Genomic DNA, 19,837 nt, shown 5'->3' on the forward strand with positions numbered 1-19,837 from the left:
TGGACATTACAGGGAGATGGATGCTGGAAGCAGCTTCTAGGATCATCTATGACCAGGTTCCATGGTGGCCCGTGGGACTGGGGTTCTTGAGATGTGCCTAGGTGGTTTGTAGGATCCCCGCACAAATCGTGGGGTATATTCGTGTCCACTTAACTACTGAACATGGACTTCTAATAGAACACCTGTTCCAGGCACATCTGCCAAAAGGCTCAGGAGGCAGAATGAGAGTGTTGACAGTTTCAAGACTCGTATGTCCACAAACTGGCATTATGCATTTGGTTCTAGTTTTCCCGAGTGATTATCCTTATTGTCCAAATTTGACCATGTTTTCTAAACGTAATACATCTATGGTAAAATCAAAAGGTAATATTATATAAATTAGAATCAAATTTTTTAAGGTTAAATGGCATAGTAAGCGCTAAGTCAATTAAAACCTCAGCCCAAAGGCCTGCATAATCTTAGACTCAGGCAGGTTTAGGGAGGGAGCTTCAATTTTCTTAAGCGTCTACATTCCAGTAGATAGAAAAAAAACTAAATGAAAAATGCTTCAGACTCAGGAAACTTCATGTTTTAAATGAAAACATAAGCAATGCTGCTTTAATAAAAAGCTGTAATCACATCTCCCATCATTTCAATAAGCTCTATTCAACGCCTACAAAAATGACACGTAACGGCTTCTTCCTAATACTGGAAAACTGCCAAGTCTCCAAGCTGGAGAGCACTAATTCCAGTACTATATTCAAACCCTAATACACCCCAATTAACACTTAAAAGTAATAGGTAGAGCCATTAATGTGAACAGAACAGCCAAAATTGCATGCATATTCATTAGGTCATCCCTTCTTGATTTACTGCACTTCCAGGTAACATTACTATTTGAAATCTTACTATTCCTGTTCATAGCTGAACATGCCTAATCTGACAATCTGCCTCCTTGCTACAGGGACTCCCAGGACAAACACATACTGTTGCATTGTTCACAACACAGGTTTGTATGTAATACTTCAGAACAAGAGTCCCTGTCATCTTGGCCCCTCAATGTTACCGTCCCTCGAATCTGGGAGCAGCAGCCTGGCAACCACTGTCTAAAGCTGAAGGCGACATGGGAGCCCATGTCTAAAGCTGAAGGCGACACGGGAGCCCATGCGTCTAGGTTGTCCAAGTGAACATATTGTGCAATATCGGGAAAATAAAGTATTCCACACGCTGTCTAAGAATAAGCTCTACAGACACAAGGTCAGAATGTAAAAAGCAAAGAGTTTACTTTTTATATGTAGAAACCTTTAAAAAAATAAAACCAAAAAATGAGCCCAATGGTGCCCAGTTATGGGTGGAATTTTTATAGTCACAAGACTGAACTCCTAATCATTTTAAATAGTTTTGCACATTACTGATTCAGAAGTAGAAAAAAAATAAAAAGAATGTAATTACTTATTGAAAAAGCCACCTACTTTTCTGTGATATGAACATAAAAGGCTTTTCACTGTACGTTATTAGCAGCAACTTTTCAAATTTATAACAGAGTTCACATTTTTGTAGCAGACTTTACCGTCTGCGAATATGTTTTTAGGTGTACTTTAAATAGCAAGATTATCTTTGAGTAAGAGACTTTGAAAATTATAGGAACAAAGTTTGAAGACCCTCGTGTAATAAGCAAAACATGAAATTAAGAAATATATTTTTCATAACATATAAATTTTCCTGAAATATGTGCTAAGGAACAAATATTTGGGAATGATTATTAAATATGATTCTGCAGGGTTTCCCTGGTGGCACAGTGGTTGAGAGTCCGCCTGCCGATGCAGGGGACACTGGGTTCGTGCCCCGGTTCGGGAAGATCCCACATGCCGCAGAGCGGCTGGGCCCGTGAGCCATGGCCGCTAAGCCTGCGCATCTGGAGCCTGTGCTCCGCAACGGGAGAGGCCACAACAGTGAGAGGCCCGCATACCGCAAAAAAAAAAAAATATATATATATATATATATATGAATGATTCTGCAATACTGGCTTCCCCAACCTTTTAAAACTGGGCCAGTACTAGGAAATCAAAATCTCAAATACAGCAGGGTGGTATAAAGTCAAATTAAATATGTAAAACAAACTGCATGAATTCTGAAAAGTGTAAATTACATTCTAATTATGCCTCTAACTTTAATAACCCACTATGGGGCTTCCCTGGTGGCGCAGTGGTTGAGAGTCCACCTGCCAATGCAGGGGACACGGGTTCGTGCCCCGGTCCAGGAAGATCCCACATGCCGCAGAGCGGCTGGGCCCGTGAGCCATGGCCGCTAAGCCTGCGCATCTGGAGCCTGTGCTCCGCAATGGGAGAGGCCACAACAGTGAGAGGCCCGTGTATGGAAAAAAAAAAAATAACCCACTATAAGAGTAACAAAATATGGGGTTTATTAGCAAATGAGGACAAAGAGAAGTGTCTGAATTCATTAAATAATAATGAGCTTCATTTCTAGTCCACAGGTTGGAAATTATATCCACACAATGAAGAGGCAGGACAACAGAATCTTCTCCTGCCCTCCAGGTCAGAGCTCCACAAAGAGATGTGGGCAAGGGTAAGCAAGGAAAAGTACCAGTCTCCATCTCTCCTGACCGCATGGCTTTCTCCAAAAATTTAGCTTACAGTTATAGAATTTGCTATAACCCTATATGAATTCAAAATGGGAAATGATACATTTTTTTTAAAGATTTTTTTTTGATGTGGACCATTTTTAAAGTCTTTATTGAATATGTTACAATATTGCTTCTGTTTTATGTTTTGGTTTTTTGGCCGCGAGGCATGTGGGAATCTTAGTTCCCCCACCAGGGACTGAACCTGCACCCCCTGCGCTGGAAGGCAATGTCTTAACCACTGGACTGCCAAGGAAGTCCTGAAATGATACTTTTTTTAAATGTGACATATCTCACATGATTAATACAGGAAATCACTCTTATGACCTACAAAAGTAGCTATCACCAAACATGAATAATATGAATCTTCATTATACAAATTGATTTGGATTTTAGGAACCATAAAAGCTCTTTGGTGGCTGAATAGGACTAAGATGGGAAAGGGACAAAATCTTAAAGAGCATCAGTAAAATATAAGATGTGATGCACCAGGTTTCAATGAAAGGAATTAACGGTAGAGTGCTTCTCACTTTGTCCATAAAATATCTTCCTTTATCCTAATGCATTTCTAAGGGCAGCCAAATAGGATACTATTTGAAATTAAATTTCTTTACCCTGAACCGAGTCTTAGCCAGGAACAACTAAAGGAAATAAAAATAGAAGAAGGATTATTAGAGTTCTAGACACAACTTAAGATGGGGGACAACTTTCTTATTAGTCTCTTGTAATTCTGCATAATTACTAGATGAAATTCAAATCAGCAACATGGCATTTCTCAACATGATAGAAGGTTATAAAGTCAACTAGAGAGTAAAAATTCAGATTAGTGTATTAGCTGAAGCTAGGAAGTAGTAAGGCTTATTAAAAGATGGGCTTAGGAGTCAATGTATACGTCTTTTCATCTATTAGTTACAATCTTCCTTTAATTAGTGATAAGCTGAATAAAGTGAAGAGTAGGTAAATTTTAAGTACACTCCAAAACTGTACTAAAGCATAAATATTTATTGTACTTAAAAACAATAACAATAGAAAATGTATACAGAGACAAAATTATCTGAAAGCATATCTGCATTAACTCAGCAGACATAATTAGTAAGAACAGCAAGAAACGGCAGATTTTAGGCAAGACTTAAAAATAATACTCACTGATTCTTCATCTTGAATCATCTGTACTAAGTTGTCCAACACAGGTGTCAGATTTCTAAAGAGATTTTAAAGATGTGGACAGTGGAATCAAATCAAAAGCTTTCAGGAGGCTGGTTATTTTCATCATTGTCATATAAAAAAATGCAAAACTCTTACTTGGATTTCATATTATTAAAATTTTTGCCTAACGCCAGGTGTTGTATGGATCTGTTTTTACTGAGCCACACTATTAAGGTAGATAGGTCAGATTCTAAACCTGGAAAGAATCAGAGTAAATGGAGAATCAACACACATGTGGATAAATAAATTCGCAGGTGCAGCACAATTCAACAAAGGTGCAAGGCAGTGGATGACTTTCTGTACTGTCCTGAGATGCTAATCCTTTTTCCCCCAACCCCCCACCAATGGAACTCTTTGTCCGCTTTTTATGTCCTCTTATTTCACAGGGATAAACTCATTCTCCACAAAGACTTATCTAAATCTCTTATGCAATCAGTGGCTAAATAAAGTCAACAAGGAAATGGGGAGGCATGACAGCAGAAAATGTCATCTCTCCCCATCCCTTTGTGAAAGAAGATTCTGACATACTGTTCACTGGGAGGTAACTGCAGTTAAAGTTGTCTATGCAAATTCATACTGCATTCTTGTCTATGCAAGTTCATATACACATGCTACTACCACTTATTACCACTAAGCATGCAAAAGGTTGAACTCAGATCTTTATCAATGTATTGATGACAACTTTTTGTTTTTTTGGTCTGAACTGTTTTACTGCATAGACTTTTCATTTTTGGCCATGGAAAAATCTTAGTAAGACTTTGGCACAGAATTATTCCATAAATAAACTCTGTTAAATTAAAAGGTCCTCTAGTCAAGAAGTGAAATAACAATTTTATTAAGGTGTCATCTAGATTGGGCTAGAAGATTATTTTCCCTTTACCAACTTGCTTCAAATAACATTTCTATGTCTTTTCTTCTCTGATTTCTGACTTACCATTATCAGAGATGTCTAGGCTGGTGATGTTGTGGATTTCGGCAATGCAGCCTTCTAATACCTGCGCACCTCCAGATCTCAGCTAGAGAAACACAAACCAAACAGGTAAAGTGGTCACTGGAGGGGTAAAGCCAAAAAAATGAAAAATAGGAGATATAGTCTCAAAGTTAGCACGAAAGAAAAAGTGAAAACTTATCAACTCCAAAAAAGCTATCATCAATGTAAAAAGCTAATCACTAGTCATTATATGGTTTCCCATCTCACGTAAGTCTGAAAACCATTAGAAAAAGAAACAGAAGACAGAGGCCACTCTGCGTCACCATTGCCAAGATGGTCTCCGTCAACACACAAGAATTTTCTTCATTTCTGACTTTTGGAAAGCTAACAAATCCCTTTTATACGTTAGAAACTGCTACTATTTTATTTGATTATTACAGATTTCAAGGTATAACTCTCCACCACGTAGCAGCAAAACAACCAAAGGAGACAGTAAAGACCTATAAAACACTTTTCATCTTTTCCCATAAAACCAAAAGCATATTTTACAGAGGTCAGAGTATTTTTGTTTTCCGTTCAGCAACTATCTGAGTTCCTACTATGTGTAAAACACTGTGCAGGATGCAGTTTCCCAAGCTGTGGACCTTTGTTCAGTAAACTTACAATCTAATAAGGGAAAAGAAATACATTTATTGGGAACCTACTATGTGCCAAGGAACATGGTAGTTTCTCTATTCACTTAAGAAAATTAAAATTTATGTAAAAATTCTATACCAAATTGATAACACTTTCTACTTGTTCAAAGTTTTGATGTAAAAATTTAAAGAATCCTTATTTCACTATTTTAGATGAAATATGTCTGCGGTACTCTGGACCAAACCCTGCCAATTTCCCTGGCTGCTCACACGTTAAGCAGAATATTGCACAGATCTTTGGAACTGCTTCATTCAGGAGTATTTCAGCTGGAGTGTTTAAATTCAGTCCTTTCTACTTTTTCAGGTAACAGCAGATCACGGTGAGGTGCCTGATGTGAACTCTGACAGGGAGTGTCACACAGAGGCAGACCTCCCCAGGAGGCTGGTCTACACACTTCACGGAAACCAAGGCCAACCAACTCCACAGCTGCAGGGCTACAAATCCAGTGTGTGGAGCTATGGCCATTTTTATTATATTTTTGCCAAAGTACTGGTTTATGATTGGTTGTAAATTAAAAAACAACACCAGGTTCTTCACAAATAGATTTGAGAAACACTGTTCCAGGTCACAGTTTGTTAATATTTGAAGAAGTGAATATTATATGTAGACTATGTCAACGTTAAAGCAGGAAATAATTTAGGCAAATACTTCTAAGGAACATAATTTGATTTTCAGAACATGAAAAAAATTATGCTTTTGAGAAGACAAACATAAGTGTTTACAATTTCATTATTTGCTGTTAGTGATTTCTCTGTTGAGAAATCAAATTTCTACAACAAAATCTCTACTTATTATAATGTATAGTAAAAAAATATTCCATTTGCAAAAATGGAAAATAAAGGTGAGATTTCAGTGCTCAATTCTGTTTATTTTACAAATACTCCTGACTGATACTGTAGCATAATATTAACATTTTCCAATACTAAAAAATGTCAACACACCCTAATTTATTGATTCATAAAGTACTTACACAATGGCCAAGCTAAGGAAAGCCCAAGGAGAAAAAACAAAAAATGTTAAGTAAGCAGAATAAGAACAGAGAAGTAGACGTCTCTATCAACACACGATGTAAAAAAGCAGAGTCAGAAAAAACACTTGAACTAAAATAAACTCCCAAAACAAAAATCCAAAACTTAAAGAAGAAAATAACTGACCTTCAGTCACAAGAACATTCGACTGAACTCACAGGTTATTAGATGCCTAAAACTCCCCCAAAGCTTAAGGCTTTCCCAAAACAGTAAAAGCTTTTCCATTACTGTAAATGAAAATCCTTTTAAATAAATTTGCATAATTAGACGCTGTGTCTGCATGTATGCATGTAAAACTGGTTTTAAAGTACCCTCATTTGGATCCCACACACTAGCATTATTTAAAAAGAAAGCAAGATCAAAGAGGAGTAAATGTGACTGAATCACTCAATAGTTTTTGAAATGTTAAAAATAAAATCACATTTCTTTCAAGAGAGAAGTGTGGTCTCACTCAAGGAAGGTGGAATATTTCAGATGTTACTCATAGTTCTAAGTGAATAGTTCTATCTAATACAAAAACATCCATAATGGGTACAGAAACCAGGACACTAAAATCTAGAGAACTTTTAATAATTCATTTTCCTTCCTCAAGAGCACTTGCCATTTAAAAAGAGGTGGCAAATATTACAGGTTTAAATATAAAATAACCTCCCTATTTATCACTTGTCCTCTATAGGGGTTCCATTTTTAATGAAAAAATAATTTCTATCCTGGGAAATTTTCTCACATGAAACTGTGAATACTATAAGATTCTCCAAGAACAGAAAATGGTTTGACGTGATCCAGTTCAACATATCCTCGCTAGCAGGGTTTGATGCCAAAAGGTAATTTAGAACCCAAGAAAGATATATAATACAACTGACCCTTGAACAACTCTGGGGTGAGGGGAGTTGCGGGGGCCAACCCTCCACACAATCAGAAATCCAAGTATAACTTTACAGTTGGCCCTCAGTATCTGTGGTTCCTTCCCCACGTGCAGATTCAACCAACCACGATGTAGTACTATAGGAGGTATTTAGTGAAAAAAAATCCACATGTAAGTGGACCCATGCAGTTCAAACCCGTGTTGTTCAAGGGTCAACTATATATATACTGTCATTTCCAAGAGTATGGAAATACTTGCATTTCCAAATAGTTGCATGCATTATATTGCTTATGTCCATCCTGTGGTGAAACATTTTCCATTTTGCATTCCATACCCAGCCTAACAGGAAAGTGATAGCAAGGGGTACAGCAATGATGATGCTCAACACACACAAGCAGACCCGCCTTCTCACCTCAGAGCTGGCTGAATGACTATCAAATTGAATGGAATTGCCTGAAAAGTTACTAGTGACTTGCTGCAATGTCCTACTTGTTACAAATTTTAATATGTGATGCTCTTTTTTCTACTCATCATCAAAGCACATTGCAATGAATATGGCATAATGTGCAGGAAAATTTCTCCTTAAAAGAACCAACTCCCACATCCAGACTGCAACAAATCCTCAGTTATGGCTAGCCTTTACGTCTTCTCTGAATTATCAGAGATTTTCCTCTCACTTGGAAGGAGATTAAGCTTGAAGAATTCAGTCCCAGCACTGACTTATTCTTCCCTTGAAGTATGACTATGAAGTAATACAATTTTTAAACACAAGCCAGGATGCATACACCCATTGCCTCCTTTCAGGCAGAGGGGTACATGGGGAGAACGCATATGAATGTCAACATCACTATCACCATATATAAAAGAGTTTTGAAACTCTTGTTTTGGAACTAACCTTGAGGACAAGGGAACACACACATTTCTCTGAACGTCTGCACAGATGCTAAGTCCTTACGCTTTGAGAGTGAGTTGGGATCAGCCACAGGCCATTCAGAGCCTGGCCGTAGAGGGTAATGCTGTTTTGTGTCCAAAACCAGGTGTGCCTATAAATTGATGAGACTAATTATTCTTGAGAGATTTAAAACAGCTTTGAAGGTGATTTTTTTTTTAATGGTTTAATAAAGATAGTTACCCTGGGCTTGGCATTGTGCCAATACTATCTCAGCAAACGATTACAGTCGGCCCTCCGCAAAATTTCAGTCCTAGGTTGGTTGAACAAGCAGATGCAAAACCTGCAGATATGGAAGCCAACTGTACCTATTGTACTCCACTAGTTTACATGGGGGACTTGAGCATCTGTGCATTTTGATATCTGTGGGAGCTCCCCAAACCCATCCCCAGCGGATACTGAGGGATGACCGTCTAATCCCCATTCCACAGGTGAAAAATGAGGGCTGAAAGAAGGGAACCTTTTGGATCCTAAAGTGCCCCCCCTTTGTTTGCTATGACACTCTCTTGCCTTCCATGACTACTCTGAGTCATTTTCTTATTCTTCTCAAAGAAAACTTTTCTGGTACTAAAAGACCAAGAAAATGAAATGATAACACAATTAATGTGAAACAGGTAAGTTTTTTCTCTAAGTAGAGAAGTTATCTGTAAATGAAAGGTTAATTTCAGTACTGACTAGCTGAGCCCTCACAGAGCAAAAGATTACAGCCCCAAATTTTGGAATGAAGTTTCTAAATATCAAGGATGTTTGTGTTGTAGGAAAGCAACTCCATAATTTATAAATATCTGCATGAAACTTTTTTTTTTAATAGCATTTAGTGTAAATCTCTCTCATTCAAACTGATGAATGTGAAATGCCTCTTTCGGGGCAGTACTGAAGGATAACGCACCAAGAAAGGTAAACGTGAAGAGTAAAGAAATCAGTAAATGGTAAAAACAAAATAATTTGCTTAAGGAAAGTTATTCTAAGTTTCCTGTCTAGACACTTTTAATTCCTATTTCAAGGTTACAGTCTCTCTCCTCCAAATAAACTCAACCACGATTTTAGATGATGGTCGTTTACTTTCTATGACACCCATATAAACCTAATTTTAAAGTTAATCAGTGGAAAGCAGCTGTTTTATAATAGAATAAGTGATCTATTTATAAATATGAAAAAAATTTTCAAGGTATTCCACGGTTTGGGTAGACTATTGTACTTAGAGGTATCTGTAGGGGGCACTGAACTCATACAGTGCCCACATCTGAAACTCCCCAGTATTATACAACAGACATTTGACCTTTTAGGTCTGTCAGTCCCTCACCTTGAGTAAGCCACCCCTGTAGAAATGACTTCTCGAGATGATTATGGCATCAGGGTGAAGCTTCTATCCCCCCAACCCACCACAGGTGGGGGCATTTATCTGATCATCAGGTTATTTTTATTCATCATTAAGTGATGAATTCTTCCATGGTTTCGACTGGCATGATAATGAGAGTAAAGAAGGCTGTGTCTACTGTGGCTAAATAGAGAATGAACAGAAAAAATTCACATATGCATAATTTTAAACTTCCAAGTTAGTGAAAGCTTTTTTCCAAGAGCATTACATAAATTCTGAAGCAATGAATGATTTAAGGAGTAGTAGTTAATACTCTAAGTGCCAAGCATTCTAAACAGAAAATATTGTAACTTCTAGTACCTTTATAGGAAAGAGGTTTACTGTATCATGGAGATGAGCAAAGTGAAACCTAGTTAAATTTGGACATCTAGCTTTAAGAAGAAAAATATCACAAGACACCTTAATTTACAAAAATAATTTTGTGTTTCATTAATTTTTATGAGCAGCAATACAATGTGTGAGTTAATAAACGTGGTCACCAGTACTGTGATTCAAGCTATAAGATGGTGGAACATGGCACTAAGGTAGTATTAAGGGGTCCCCATCTCAGCAGTATCATTTTATCATGTAATTCATAAATGAATGGCCAAAATGAAGTTGGAATTATCAGCACAAAAATGGTCAATCCTACCATCAGAATTTGATCTGGATTCCTGCTTTATTAAGAAAAATTATAAAGGAAAAAGTCTACTAGCCATTTGATGGATCCATATGAAACTGCCAATAGTCTGCCATTTTTTTCTTCCATTTGTGTAAAATATTTTTTTAACATCTTTATTGGAGTATAATTGCTTTAAAATGGTGTGTTAGTTTCTGCTTTATAACAAAGTGAATCAGCTATGCATATACATATATCCCCATATCTCCTCCCTCTTGCGTCTCCCTCCCATCCTCCCTATCCCACCCCTCTAGGTGGTCACAAAGCACCGAGCTGATCTCCCTGTGCTATGCGGCTGCTTCCCACTAGCTATCTATTTTACATTTGGTAGTGTATATATGTCCATGCCACTCTCTCACTTCGTCCCAGCTTACCCTTCCCCCTCCCCATATCCTCAGGTCCATTCTCTACGTCTGAATCTTTATTCCTGTCCTGCCCCTAGATTCTTCAGAACCATTTTTCTTTTTAGATTCCATATATGTGTTAGCATGTGGTATTTGTTTTTCTCTTTCTGACTTACTTCACTCTCTATGACAGACTCTAGGTCCATCCACCTCATTACAAATAATTCAATTTCGTTTCTTTTTATGGCTGTGTAGTATTCCATTGTATATATGTGCCACATCTTCTTTATCCATTCATCTGTCGATGGACACTTAGGTTGCTTCCATGTCCTGGTTATTGTAAATAGAGCTGCAATGAACATTGTGGTACATGACTCTTTTTGAATTATTGTTTTCTCAGGGTATATGCCCAGTAGTGGGATTGCTGGGTCATATGGTAGTTCTATTTTTAGTTTTTTAAGGAATCTCCATACTGTTCTCCATAGTTGTCTGCCATTTTTGACCCACAAAAATGTCAGTTTTATATGGTTCACCAAATATAACTGTCTCTGAAAGTTATTCTGAATAGGATCACAAAGGAGTTTAAAAAAGAAGCTGTGTGACAATCTAACACGGTGTTCTTTGGGCATATGGCACCTATCAACTTATTTGAGAAGAAAATGTCTAATTGTATAATATTCTAATAATTACTAGTATTAACAACAATCAGGAGAGCATACTTTGATTATGGCTCTGCCATTAGTGAGCTGGATTATTTCAGCTTCTTTAGACCTCAGTTTCCTCATCAATAAGCATGAGAATCAGATGATCACTTATGTCCATTCCAGTTTTGATTCCAGAATTAAATGAATGATGTTATATTGGTAGCAATCATGATCTTTAATCGGGATAGTAAAGCATATGGGTTACTGCTAATTCAGTATTTTGATCTAACAGAGCAATCGAGGTTATACCAACTTGTTTTTAATAGAATAACCCTTTCTATCCTCATTCGTCTTATGCCTTCCCTCATAAGGAATTTTTATTATTGGCATGCCCTTAATATTAAGCGCTGGTAAACAAATAATTAATTCATATTACCAGAGCTAGTTTCTGTTTTACGGTCTGTCATTATAAATGAAACAGCATTAATTTGCACATAAAAATTTCACAATGCCAGGTTAGGTTTTTAGGATTTTCCATTCCCCCACTCCCCCTAACAAACAAAAAGACTAGTAAATCACACACAGTTGGCATTCACCCCAGCTCAAAATTAATAAAAAATCCTGCACTAACAATTTATATAGCTGATTTCAGACTTGTCAGTTTCTAGAATTTTCAGAGAGGTAAAGCATTAATCTTCAATATTTAGTGTTGGCTTAGTGCTCAGCATCTTGTTAGTGGCTAAAGGAAACACAAAGCAAAGTAAGACACAAATACTGCCTTCCATAAAGTCACAACCCAGCTAGGAAAGCATACAGGAGCCAATTTAATAATTGTGCAAGGCACTACACGTGGTTCAGTGTCCAAATGCATGTCACCGTCATTAAGTACTAGACAATTAGAAAACAATAAGACCACAAAGTGCCAAAGCAGTCAGGGAAGAAATGTACAGACAGATAAGCAACAATAGGGAACAACCTTTATAGATACTGGACGTTCTAAGCATCACATTTCAAAGAAGAGCTCTTTTAAACCTCGTAACAACCTACTAGGAGAGGCACTAATGTTGTTTCCTTTTCGCAGATGCAGAAATTGAGATGTAACGCTATCAAGTAATTCACCCAGGATTGCATAGCTAGTCATGGCCAAACTCAGATCAAACAGTAGGGATCTGATGCAGGTACAGAGGAGACAGGACCTGAACTAGATCCTCAAAGAGAGGGAGGCCTTGGGGAAAAAGAGGGACATGGCAGGAGTGTTCCAGAAAGAGAGAAGAGTGGGTATAAAGGCCCAAGAATAGGAATGAATAAACTCCCACCTCCAGCCCTGAGAAAAGGCACCAAGTTTGACACGGTGGGTAAAGTCAGGCTCTGAAGAGGCTGGATAGTTTGTACCCGGGTATTTTCTTACTAATCTCCACACAAACTAAAAGTTCCAAGATAGCGAAAAAGTTCAGGTACCCTCTAAAATGTAGAAGCTTTTAGTCTCAATTCTTCTGTGTGTACTTTGATAGAAACTGCTTATAGTTACTATAATTTTGAGAAGCATCTTAATTTTCCTATTTTAAAATGAAGATATTAAAAAAGCAAAATTAATGACAAAGATCTTCCCTTTCACACTCTCCAAATCCAAGTTAGGCTGTACACATCTGGCCCCTGCAAGGAAGGCTGTATGGTACAATTTTCCTGATGGTAAAGCTAGTTTTAGGCTTGATATCTCCAAGTTTCATCATAAAATACTTAAGCAACTGGCATGAAGAAGGGGAGAAAAAGAAAAGTCATTAAAAGCACATTTGACTGCTTTCTGAAAGGTGTTCCATGGCTGTTTGTAGATAAAACTCACAATATACAGAACATCAGAAATTGCTATAAAGTGTGTTATTCTGCTTCTTGTATACCATCTGGAATCCCAGTATCACACTGTTTCCAGGAAAAAGACAAAGCAATTTTCAGGCTATTATCTATTCTAGTGCATCATCTAAAGGTGTTCTTACCTCACAGTTGCTGAGATCAAGAGAAACTCTCTTCAAGTTATGATTACAAGCCAGGCCCAATAACAGCGCTCTGAGGGGAGGAAACACACACACTTTAGATAAAAATTCCACTTGTTGCTCTAAAAATGTGTAAGCACACTGAACAAAACCCAGAGAAAGAAGAAGGCCTTTTCTGAATCATAGGTCAAGCACCAAGCAGCATCTCACTTTTTAAAATGCCAACTGTGTTTCCACCCACCAAGAGCAGTGACAAAAATGACAGGGAAACATTCTTCTGTTTGACACGGAGCAGGTCCCTCATAAATGCAAAACCCGACAGGGCTGCTATTCCTAAGGAAATAAACAAACAGTGCTCCTAATTGCACACTGAAATTAAACTGTGTTCATCACAGATAAACTGCCCCCTGCATCTGCTTGAGAACACCTTTAATAATGTTTAGAATATTATTAGGCAATTGTTATTAGAATAGCAAAGTAAAGCTAGTTTTCCCTAAGGGTTATGTTAATGGGGGAAGGCAGGCTCTAGAGTATTCCAGGATGTGAAATCATATCTTGATGAGTTTGTTAAAGGACTTGCAGAGGTGGGACGGGTAAGGGTGTAACAGCATGGAAGATAAAGTGCTAGTCTTGAGTTTGAGTGCAGGATCCTGCCTGTCTATCCAACTACTGGCTGGTCACAGGATAAACATCATCACCACTCTGCAAAGGATTTTTCTTATCTGCTTGTGGAGGAGACTGGACTCATCATATGGATCTCATATGTAAGAGAATGAATTGACTCCACTTTTACAAGTCAGTCCTATAAAATCCAACACCACTGAACAGGTTTGAAACAAAAATTTCATACATGCACCCACATCCATTAATTACACCGAAAGGAATAGAGACCCTCAACTAGGCCCTGTGAGGAGTACAAAGATGAGCATGAGAGGGTTGCCAATCTCAAGCAAAGGAAACAAATATGTGTGCAAATAACCATAATGCAAGGCAGACAGTTGTAAATACTAGAGATTAGAACCAAGGCAACTGCCACCTGGGGGTGACTACCTGTTCTCAATGTTCTCAGGAAAGGCACCTCTACTAGCAGACTCCAAAAATACCCCAGGGGAAGGGGGAGGTGGGAAAGTAGGGAATTACTTCATGCCAAAATCTCTGAGATTTTCCCCCATCCAGTGATTCTCTGGTCTCATCCACTGAGAGAGAATCCCCGAGGTGGGCAGAGTGCAAGAACTTGGCTGCTCCCAGCTGCGAAAACAACCCCTGTGGGTAAGAAGGTCGAGGGGACTGCGTGTCTCTTCGTTCCTTTAATCCAGTTCGCTGTCCCCTCTTCTAAAACACTATCCTACGAAAAAGGCTGGGCATGTCTCATCTGTGTGTGCCTCTGTTCAATTAATTATTCAAGCATTTCTCTTTTCCTAAAAAGTGCCTTTTCGCCCTTTCTTTCTTGGGGGCAGTATTGAGCTACTGAAAGCTATTGATACTTAGAACCAAAAGGCTTGTCTTCAGGTCCTGACTCTGTACTGAGCGTTGGGTAGCCTGAAGGACATCACTTTTCCTCTCTGTGTCTCAGGTTCTCATCAGCAAAATGGGAGAGTCAGGACATTACCAAAGAGGTCCCAACATTTCTAAGTTTTAAGTTTCTAGGACTTAGCCACATATTTTAACATTGTATTTGTATAATGCTTAGATGGAGGGAAAACTCTTCCTACTTTTCTGACGTGTAGGTTAAGGACAAGGAAATAAATGGTGTCCTTTAGGATACTTGACTATAGAAGGCCAATGATTAAGAGGTAACGACTCATGAGACAAATATAAATAACCCACAGAAACTGTCCCTAGTAAAACAAAACAGAACAACTACAACAAAGCATCGCAGGCTCTGGGGGAAAACTCTATCACAAGGTGTGTTGTTTATTTTAACCCAGCGTGAACTGCCTTCGCAGTGCGATCCTCTTGGTCCTCAATCATTAGCGCCAAACTGAGTAACAGAAGAGTTTGTATTTCATCTCCACGGCTCTGGCAGCGTCACCATGTTCTTAAAAAGCCCCGAAATACTTTACTGTGGACAGAAAAGAGCCTCCAAGGAAAAACACAACTATGAAATAAGCAATGACATCAAAAGATGCATTTCTTTAGCTTACTCGCTTACTCGCTTATGGCGACTGATCTCCCTCTAAGAAATGAGGGCCTCCCTCTGCCCCTCTTGGTGCCTGGGGATACAATGTGGGTTTAGGAACAGGACTCAGCCAGTGTCCACTGGCTGCCAGCAGTGGACTCTGCAATGTACCTCCCAGAGGCCCCTCAGCTGTCGGTCCTCTTTGGGGGCTGCCTCAGCCCAAGACAAGTGCCTCGCCCAAGGTCACATCTGCTTCTGGGGCAGCCTGTATCCAAGGACTGATCAACACAGGGGTATAAAGGCCCAGCCTCGTCGCCCAGCTCAGCGACATTCTAGCAACAAAGCTCCCGTCGGGTTGGCTGAGGTCTTCACTGTGACAGCCCCAGTTCAACCTGCCCTCTGTCCCACCCTGCTTTGTTCCTGCTCCCCCTCCACAGGTGGGATTCCAAGAGCACTTCCTAATAAACATCCTACATGCTAATCTCCATCTCTAACTTGGCTTCCCAGAAAACCCAACCTGCGATGGCAGTGAGCTTTCACAAATTACTTAGCTTCTCTGAGCTTCAATTTCCTCAGCTGTAAAATAGGAATAATGATACCTTCCCATGGCTGGGGACACTGCAGGTGACAGTTTGTGGGTAAGCACCCAGTGTGTGTCTAACTTAGGGCAGTGCTTGGCAAGTTCCCTTCCATCCTCACCCCCTCACAGGCAAACCCAAGCACCTCAGTTTTGTTGTATCTTTTCAAATTATAGTATCACATTAAATGTACATCCAGAATTTTGTTTACAGAATCTTTGGCCATGAAGCCTTTTTCCTCATATTAAAATTTTTACTGAGTAAAACACAGACCTGAAGAGACTAGGGGCATACCTCATCGTATTACATTTCACAGATATTGCGTGTTGTTACATATTGAAGGTTTACGGCAATTCGCATGAAGCAAGTCTATTGGTGCCACTTTTTCAACAGCATTTGCCCACTTCATGTCTCTGTGTCACATTTTGGTAATTCTTACAATATTTCAAACCCTCCACCAGCAAAAAGATTACGACTCGCTGATGGCTCAGATGATGGTTAGCATTGTTTAGTGATAAAGTGTTTTTTATTTAAGATATGTACATTTTTTTGGACATAATGCTATTGCACACTTAATAAACTACACTATAGTATAAACATAACTTTTAAATGCACTGGGAAACCCCCAAATTCATGTGACTCGCTTTATTGCAATATTCACTTTATTGCTGTGATCTGGAACCAAACCTACAACATCTCTGAGGTCTGCCAGTACTGATTTATTATTAAACATTAACATAAATAACAACAGGTCACAAGATTTAACACTGACCTATAATAAAGTACAGTAAATCCAGTGTTGTTGTGGCGAGGATTATTCTATAAAATCAACTGTACTAATCAATGAAGAACTACTCTATATTTTACAGGAACCAGCAACATTGAATTAGTATACCATGTACCTATCACTAAAACTACTTTGAATATGCTAATCTCCCGCTGATATGATGTGATAAAAGCAAGTCTGGTTTTGCTTTCTACTCAGTGCCTTCCTGGCATCTAGTCTGTTGTAAATGCTCAATAAATATCAGTTGAATGAATGTGGTTAAATTATAATGGATACCCTTTAGAATATTGATGCTGATAGCTTTATTAACATCCATACAAACAGCCTAATCATGATGTTTTTACAATTTGCAGCTGTTATATTTAGAGATCTCTAATACAAAGATTCAATTCTTCCTCTTTTTTTTTTTAAAAACAGGCCTCTATAACATCAGGATTTTTTTTTTTTGCATAGGTGGATCAACTGTTCTTAAAGGCATCCATTGTTTTAGTCATATGGTACTTTGCAGAACACTAATCAAGAATTTCACACCTCTCAAAAAGAAAAGGCAATTTACAAATTAGATGATTAATTTTCTAGTAGAACGAATAGCAGACATTGATTTTAACATTTCATACAAATTGCAAGGGAACAATTGAATGCTGATTTACATGTCAGCTGAGGAAAGGAGAAATCTGTGCATACATTTGAACACACCTGACAACGTAGATATTCATAACTACTTGAAAATGTTCTTTTGACTCAGAGAGAATTAGATTCTATAGTCCTTTTCATTATTTCTGGCAATGATGAAAAGAAATTCAAGGATAACAAATTATTCTAAAAAGTTCAACTTTACCATGACAACTACACTGAGGATATTAACCCATAAGTTGCCTGCCAAGTAAAAATACCAAACAAATAGATACCTAGGTAATTCAGAAAACAAAGCACCTAAAAATTGTTTCTGTTGCACACACGTGTATAGCCTTTGATTATTACTGTTAGTAGAAATATTGAGAATTAATAGATTTTAAAATGCACACAAGAATATACCTAAAATGGACTGAACAGAGGTCAATAGAAAGGTGATGGTACCCAGAAACACAACTTTTATAGATCAGTGACTACTGCCAAGGTCACAAACCAAAGGAAGATTTTTTTTTTCATAGAAGATACAATAATATCAACAGCGTACAATGTACTCAGAAAGAATTTGACTTCCTTTGTGACCCAAAGTAAAAAGGCATTTTTATCTGCCTTGTCTGTCTTAGGATTGTACGTCTTTTTCCCTTCCCTCAAGCACATTCCTAATAACAAACTGAACTTTAAAAGTTCTGGAGAAAATGAATTCACCACTCACTTTAAGGGCTCAGGAGACAGTTTTGTGCCTGAAAGGTTGATTTGCGTCAGAGCCAGAGAACTACTGAAAAACTGCTTGAAAGATGGGGGTACTTCTTTTCCTTTCCTGAAAAACAAAACACGAGAGTCTTACATGCAGTTAAACTTCCATCTCTGCACCCCGCTTCCAAACTGGCACAATTATTCATCGGTAAATTCAAACACTGTGAAATAATCCATGAACTGGTTGTGTTTCAGTAGAAATTTAAAGGTAAAAAGAAACAAAATGTCTGAAAGTTAAATAAATTAATTCAGTGTACTTTCAAAAATGATGTAGGAGAGGTTACGAAATGTCATTAAGTCTTTAAAACATTTTATTCCTATTCTTTGTAGCCAAAGAACTCATTGTGTTCCACCCCCTAGTTCTTCAAGAAACTCCATATTTGAATTTTTAAGAAATAAGTCAAAGAAGATACATATTTCTCACCAATTTAAAGAGTATTCCCACTGCGTGGCATCAGATTGCTAAGGATCACTACCTGTGTTTGGCTATGTTTTCAGATGCAGCAGGTCTCAGATGCAACGAGACTGTGACCAGATGTCAAGTCTTATTGGCAAGAAGCCTGCATGACACATATCCTACTCGGCTCTTATATCCATACCACAGATCTAATTATTCTAGGCCAAATATTAGAATAAAGACAAAACTCCAAAAAGAAATGCTTATAACCTCCAAATATGTCCCCTTGCTATTCCAATGGGAAGTATATGAATCAAATCATACAACTCAATAAGAAGACGGCGTCAACACTGCACTATGAGGATTTAAGAAAAGATTCCAGAGTCATAATTGGATATGGATGCTTGGTTTGTTTTGTTCTATCTTATAGAATTGTTGGAAGGTTTGAGTAAGTACAGCACTTAGCCTGATGCACTGTAAACACTTATTCAATGATAGTTATTCATATTCTGTGGAGGGAATCATAGACTCTCAGGGCAGAGGCCATCCTAGGGGTCGAATTCAACCACATAACATTCAACAATATTTTATGTACAGAGGTCTAGGAAACCTGTCAATATTTGAAAAAGGTTTTAAAACAGGACAATTTCAGGCTGAGAAGAAATACCTAAGCAACCAGAATATCTATTTAAGAGGATGAAAAATACACTTAAGAGGAAAGAGAATTCTGGTAGAATACATATTAGACGTTTCAAAACAACTCTGATCCCTGACAGATGCTTGTATACTCAGGTTCATTTTCTTTTTCTTTTTTTTTTAATTGAATAATTGAAGTAAAGGTGAATTACAATGTTGTGTTAATTACTGCTGTATAGTGAAGTGACTCAGTTATACATATATATATACATTCTTTTTCTGATGAGCAGACTTTGGCAGACTTCAGAAATGGGGTCTTGGCAACATGAATAAATTGAGGGTGGCTAGCAGCCAAAATCTCAGGAAAAACAAAAAACTTAACCTGCCTTGTATTCCCTGAAGTACAATGGGATGTGAGTGGAAGTGAGGTGTGTGATTTCCAGAGACAAGTTTTACCATGATTCTTTCTTCTCTACTATGTGACTGTCAACGTACTACAAAGAGGCTGCTCTGCCTCCCAGAGTGATGCAGCGAACCCATAAGGGACATGTTGCAAAACTGCTGTTGCAGAAAGCTGTGGAGAGGGTGGTGGGTTGGGGGGGATCATTTGTTACTGGAACAACCTGACCC

The 19,837-nt window shown here is 38.1% G+C and overlaps 1 protein-coding gene across 3 annotated transcripts in view; it reads right to left on the minus strand.

Annotated features, from left to right (window-relative positions):
- The window catches only part of CARMIL1 (capping protein regulator and myosin 1 linker 1), a 317,704-nt gene that overhangs the window by 101,082 nt on the left and 196,785 nt on the right, over nucleotides 1–19,837 (minus strand). For all 3 annotated transcript variants that reach the window (XM_081245158.1, XM_081245157.1, XM_081245156.1), the window contains exons 16-20: nucleotides 18,134–18,238; nucleotides 13,311–13,380; nucleotides 4,761–4,842; nucleotides 3,923–4,022; nucleotides 3,767–3,821 (exon numbers count right to left, since the gene is read on the minus strand). In XM_081245158.1, coding sequence (XP_081101284.1) covers nucleotides 3,767–3,821; nucleotides 3,923–4,022; nucleotides 4,761–4,842; nucleotides 13,311–13,380; nucleotides 18,134–18,238 — 412 coding nt within the window. The remainder of the gene's footprint in view (nucleotides 1–3,766; nucleotides 3,822–3,922; nucleotides 4,023–4,760; nucleotides 4,843–13,310; nucleotides 13,381–18,133; nucleotides 18,239–19,837) is intronic.

Source organism: Mesoplodon bidens, assembly GCF_964165515.1.
Source record: "Mesoplodon bidens genome assembly, chromosome: 10".
In the NCBI taxonomy this organism is placed as follows: Eukaryota; Metazoa; Chordata; class Mammalia; order Artiodactyla; family Ziphiidae; genus Mesoplodon; species Mesoplodon bidens.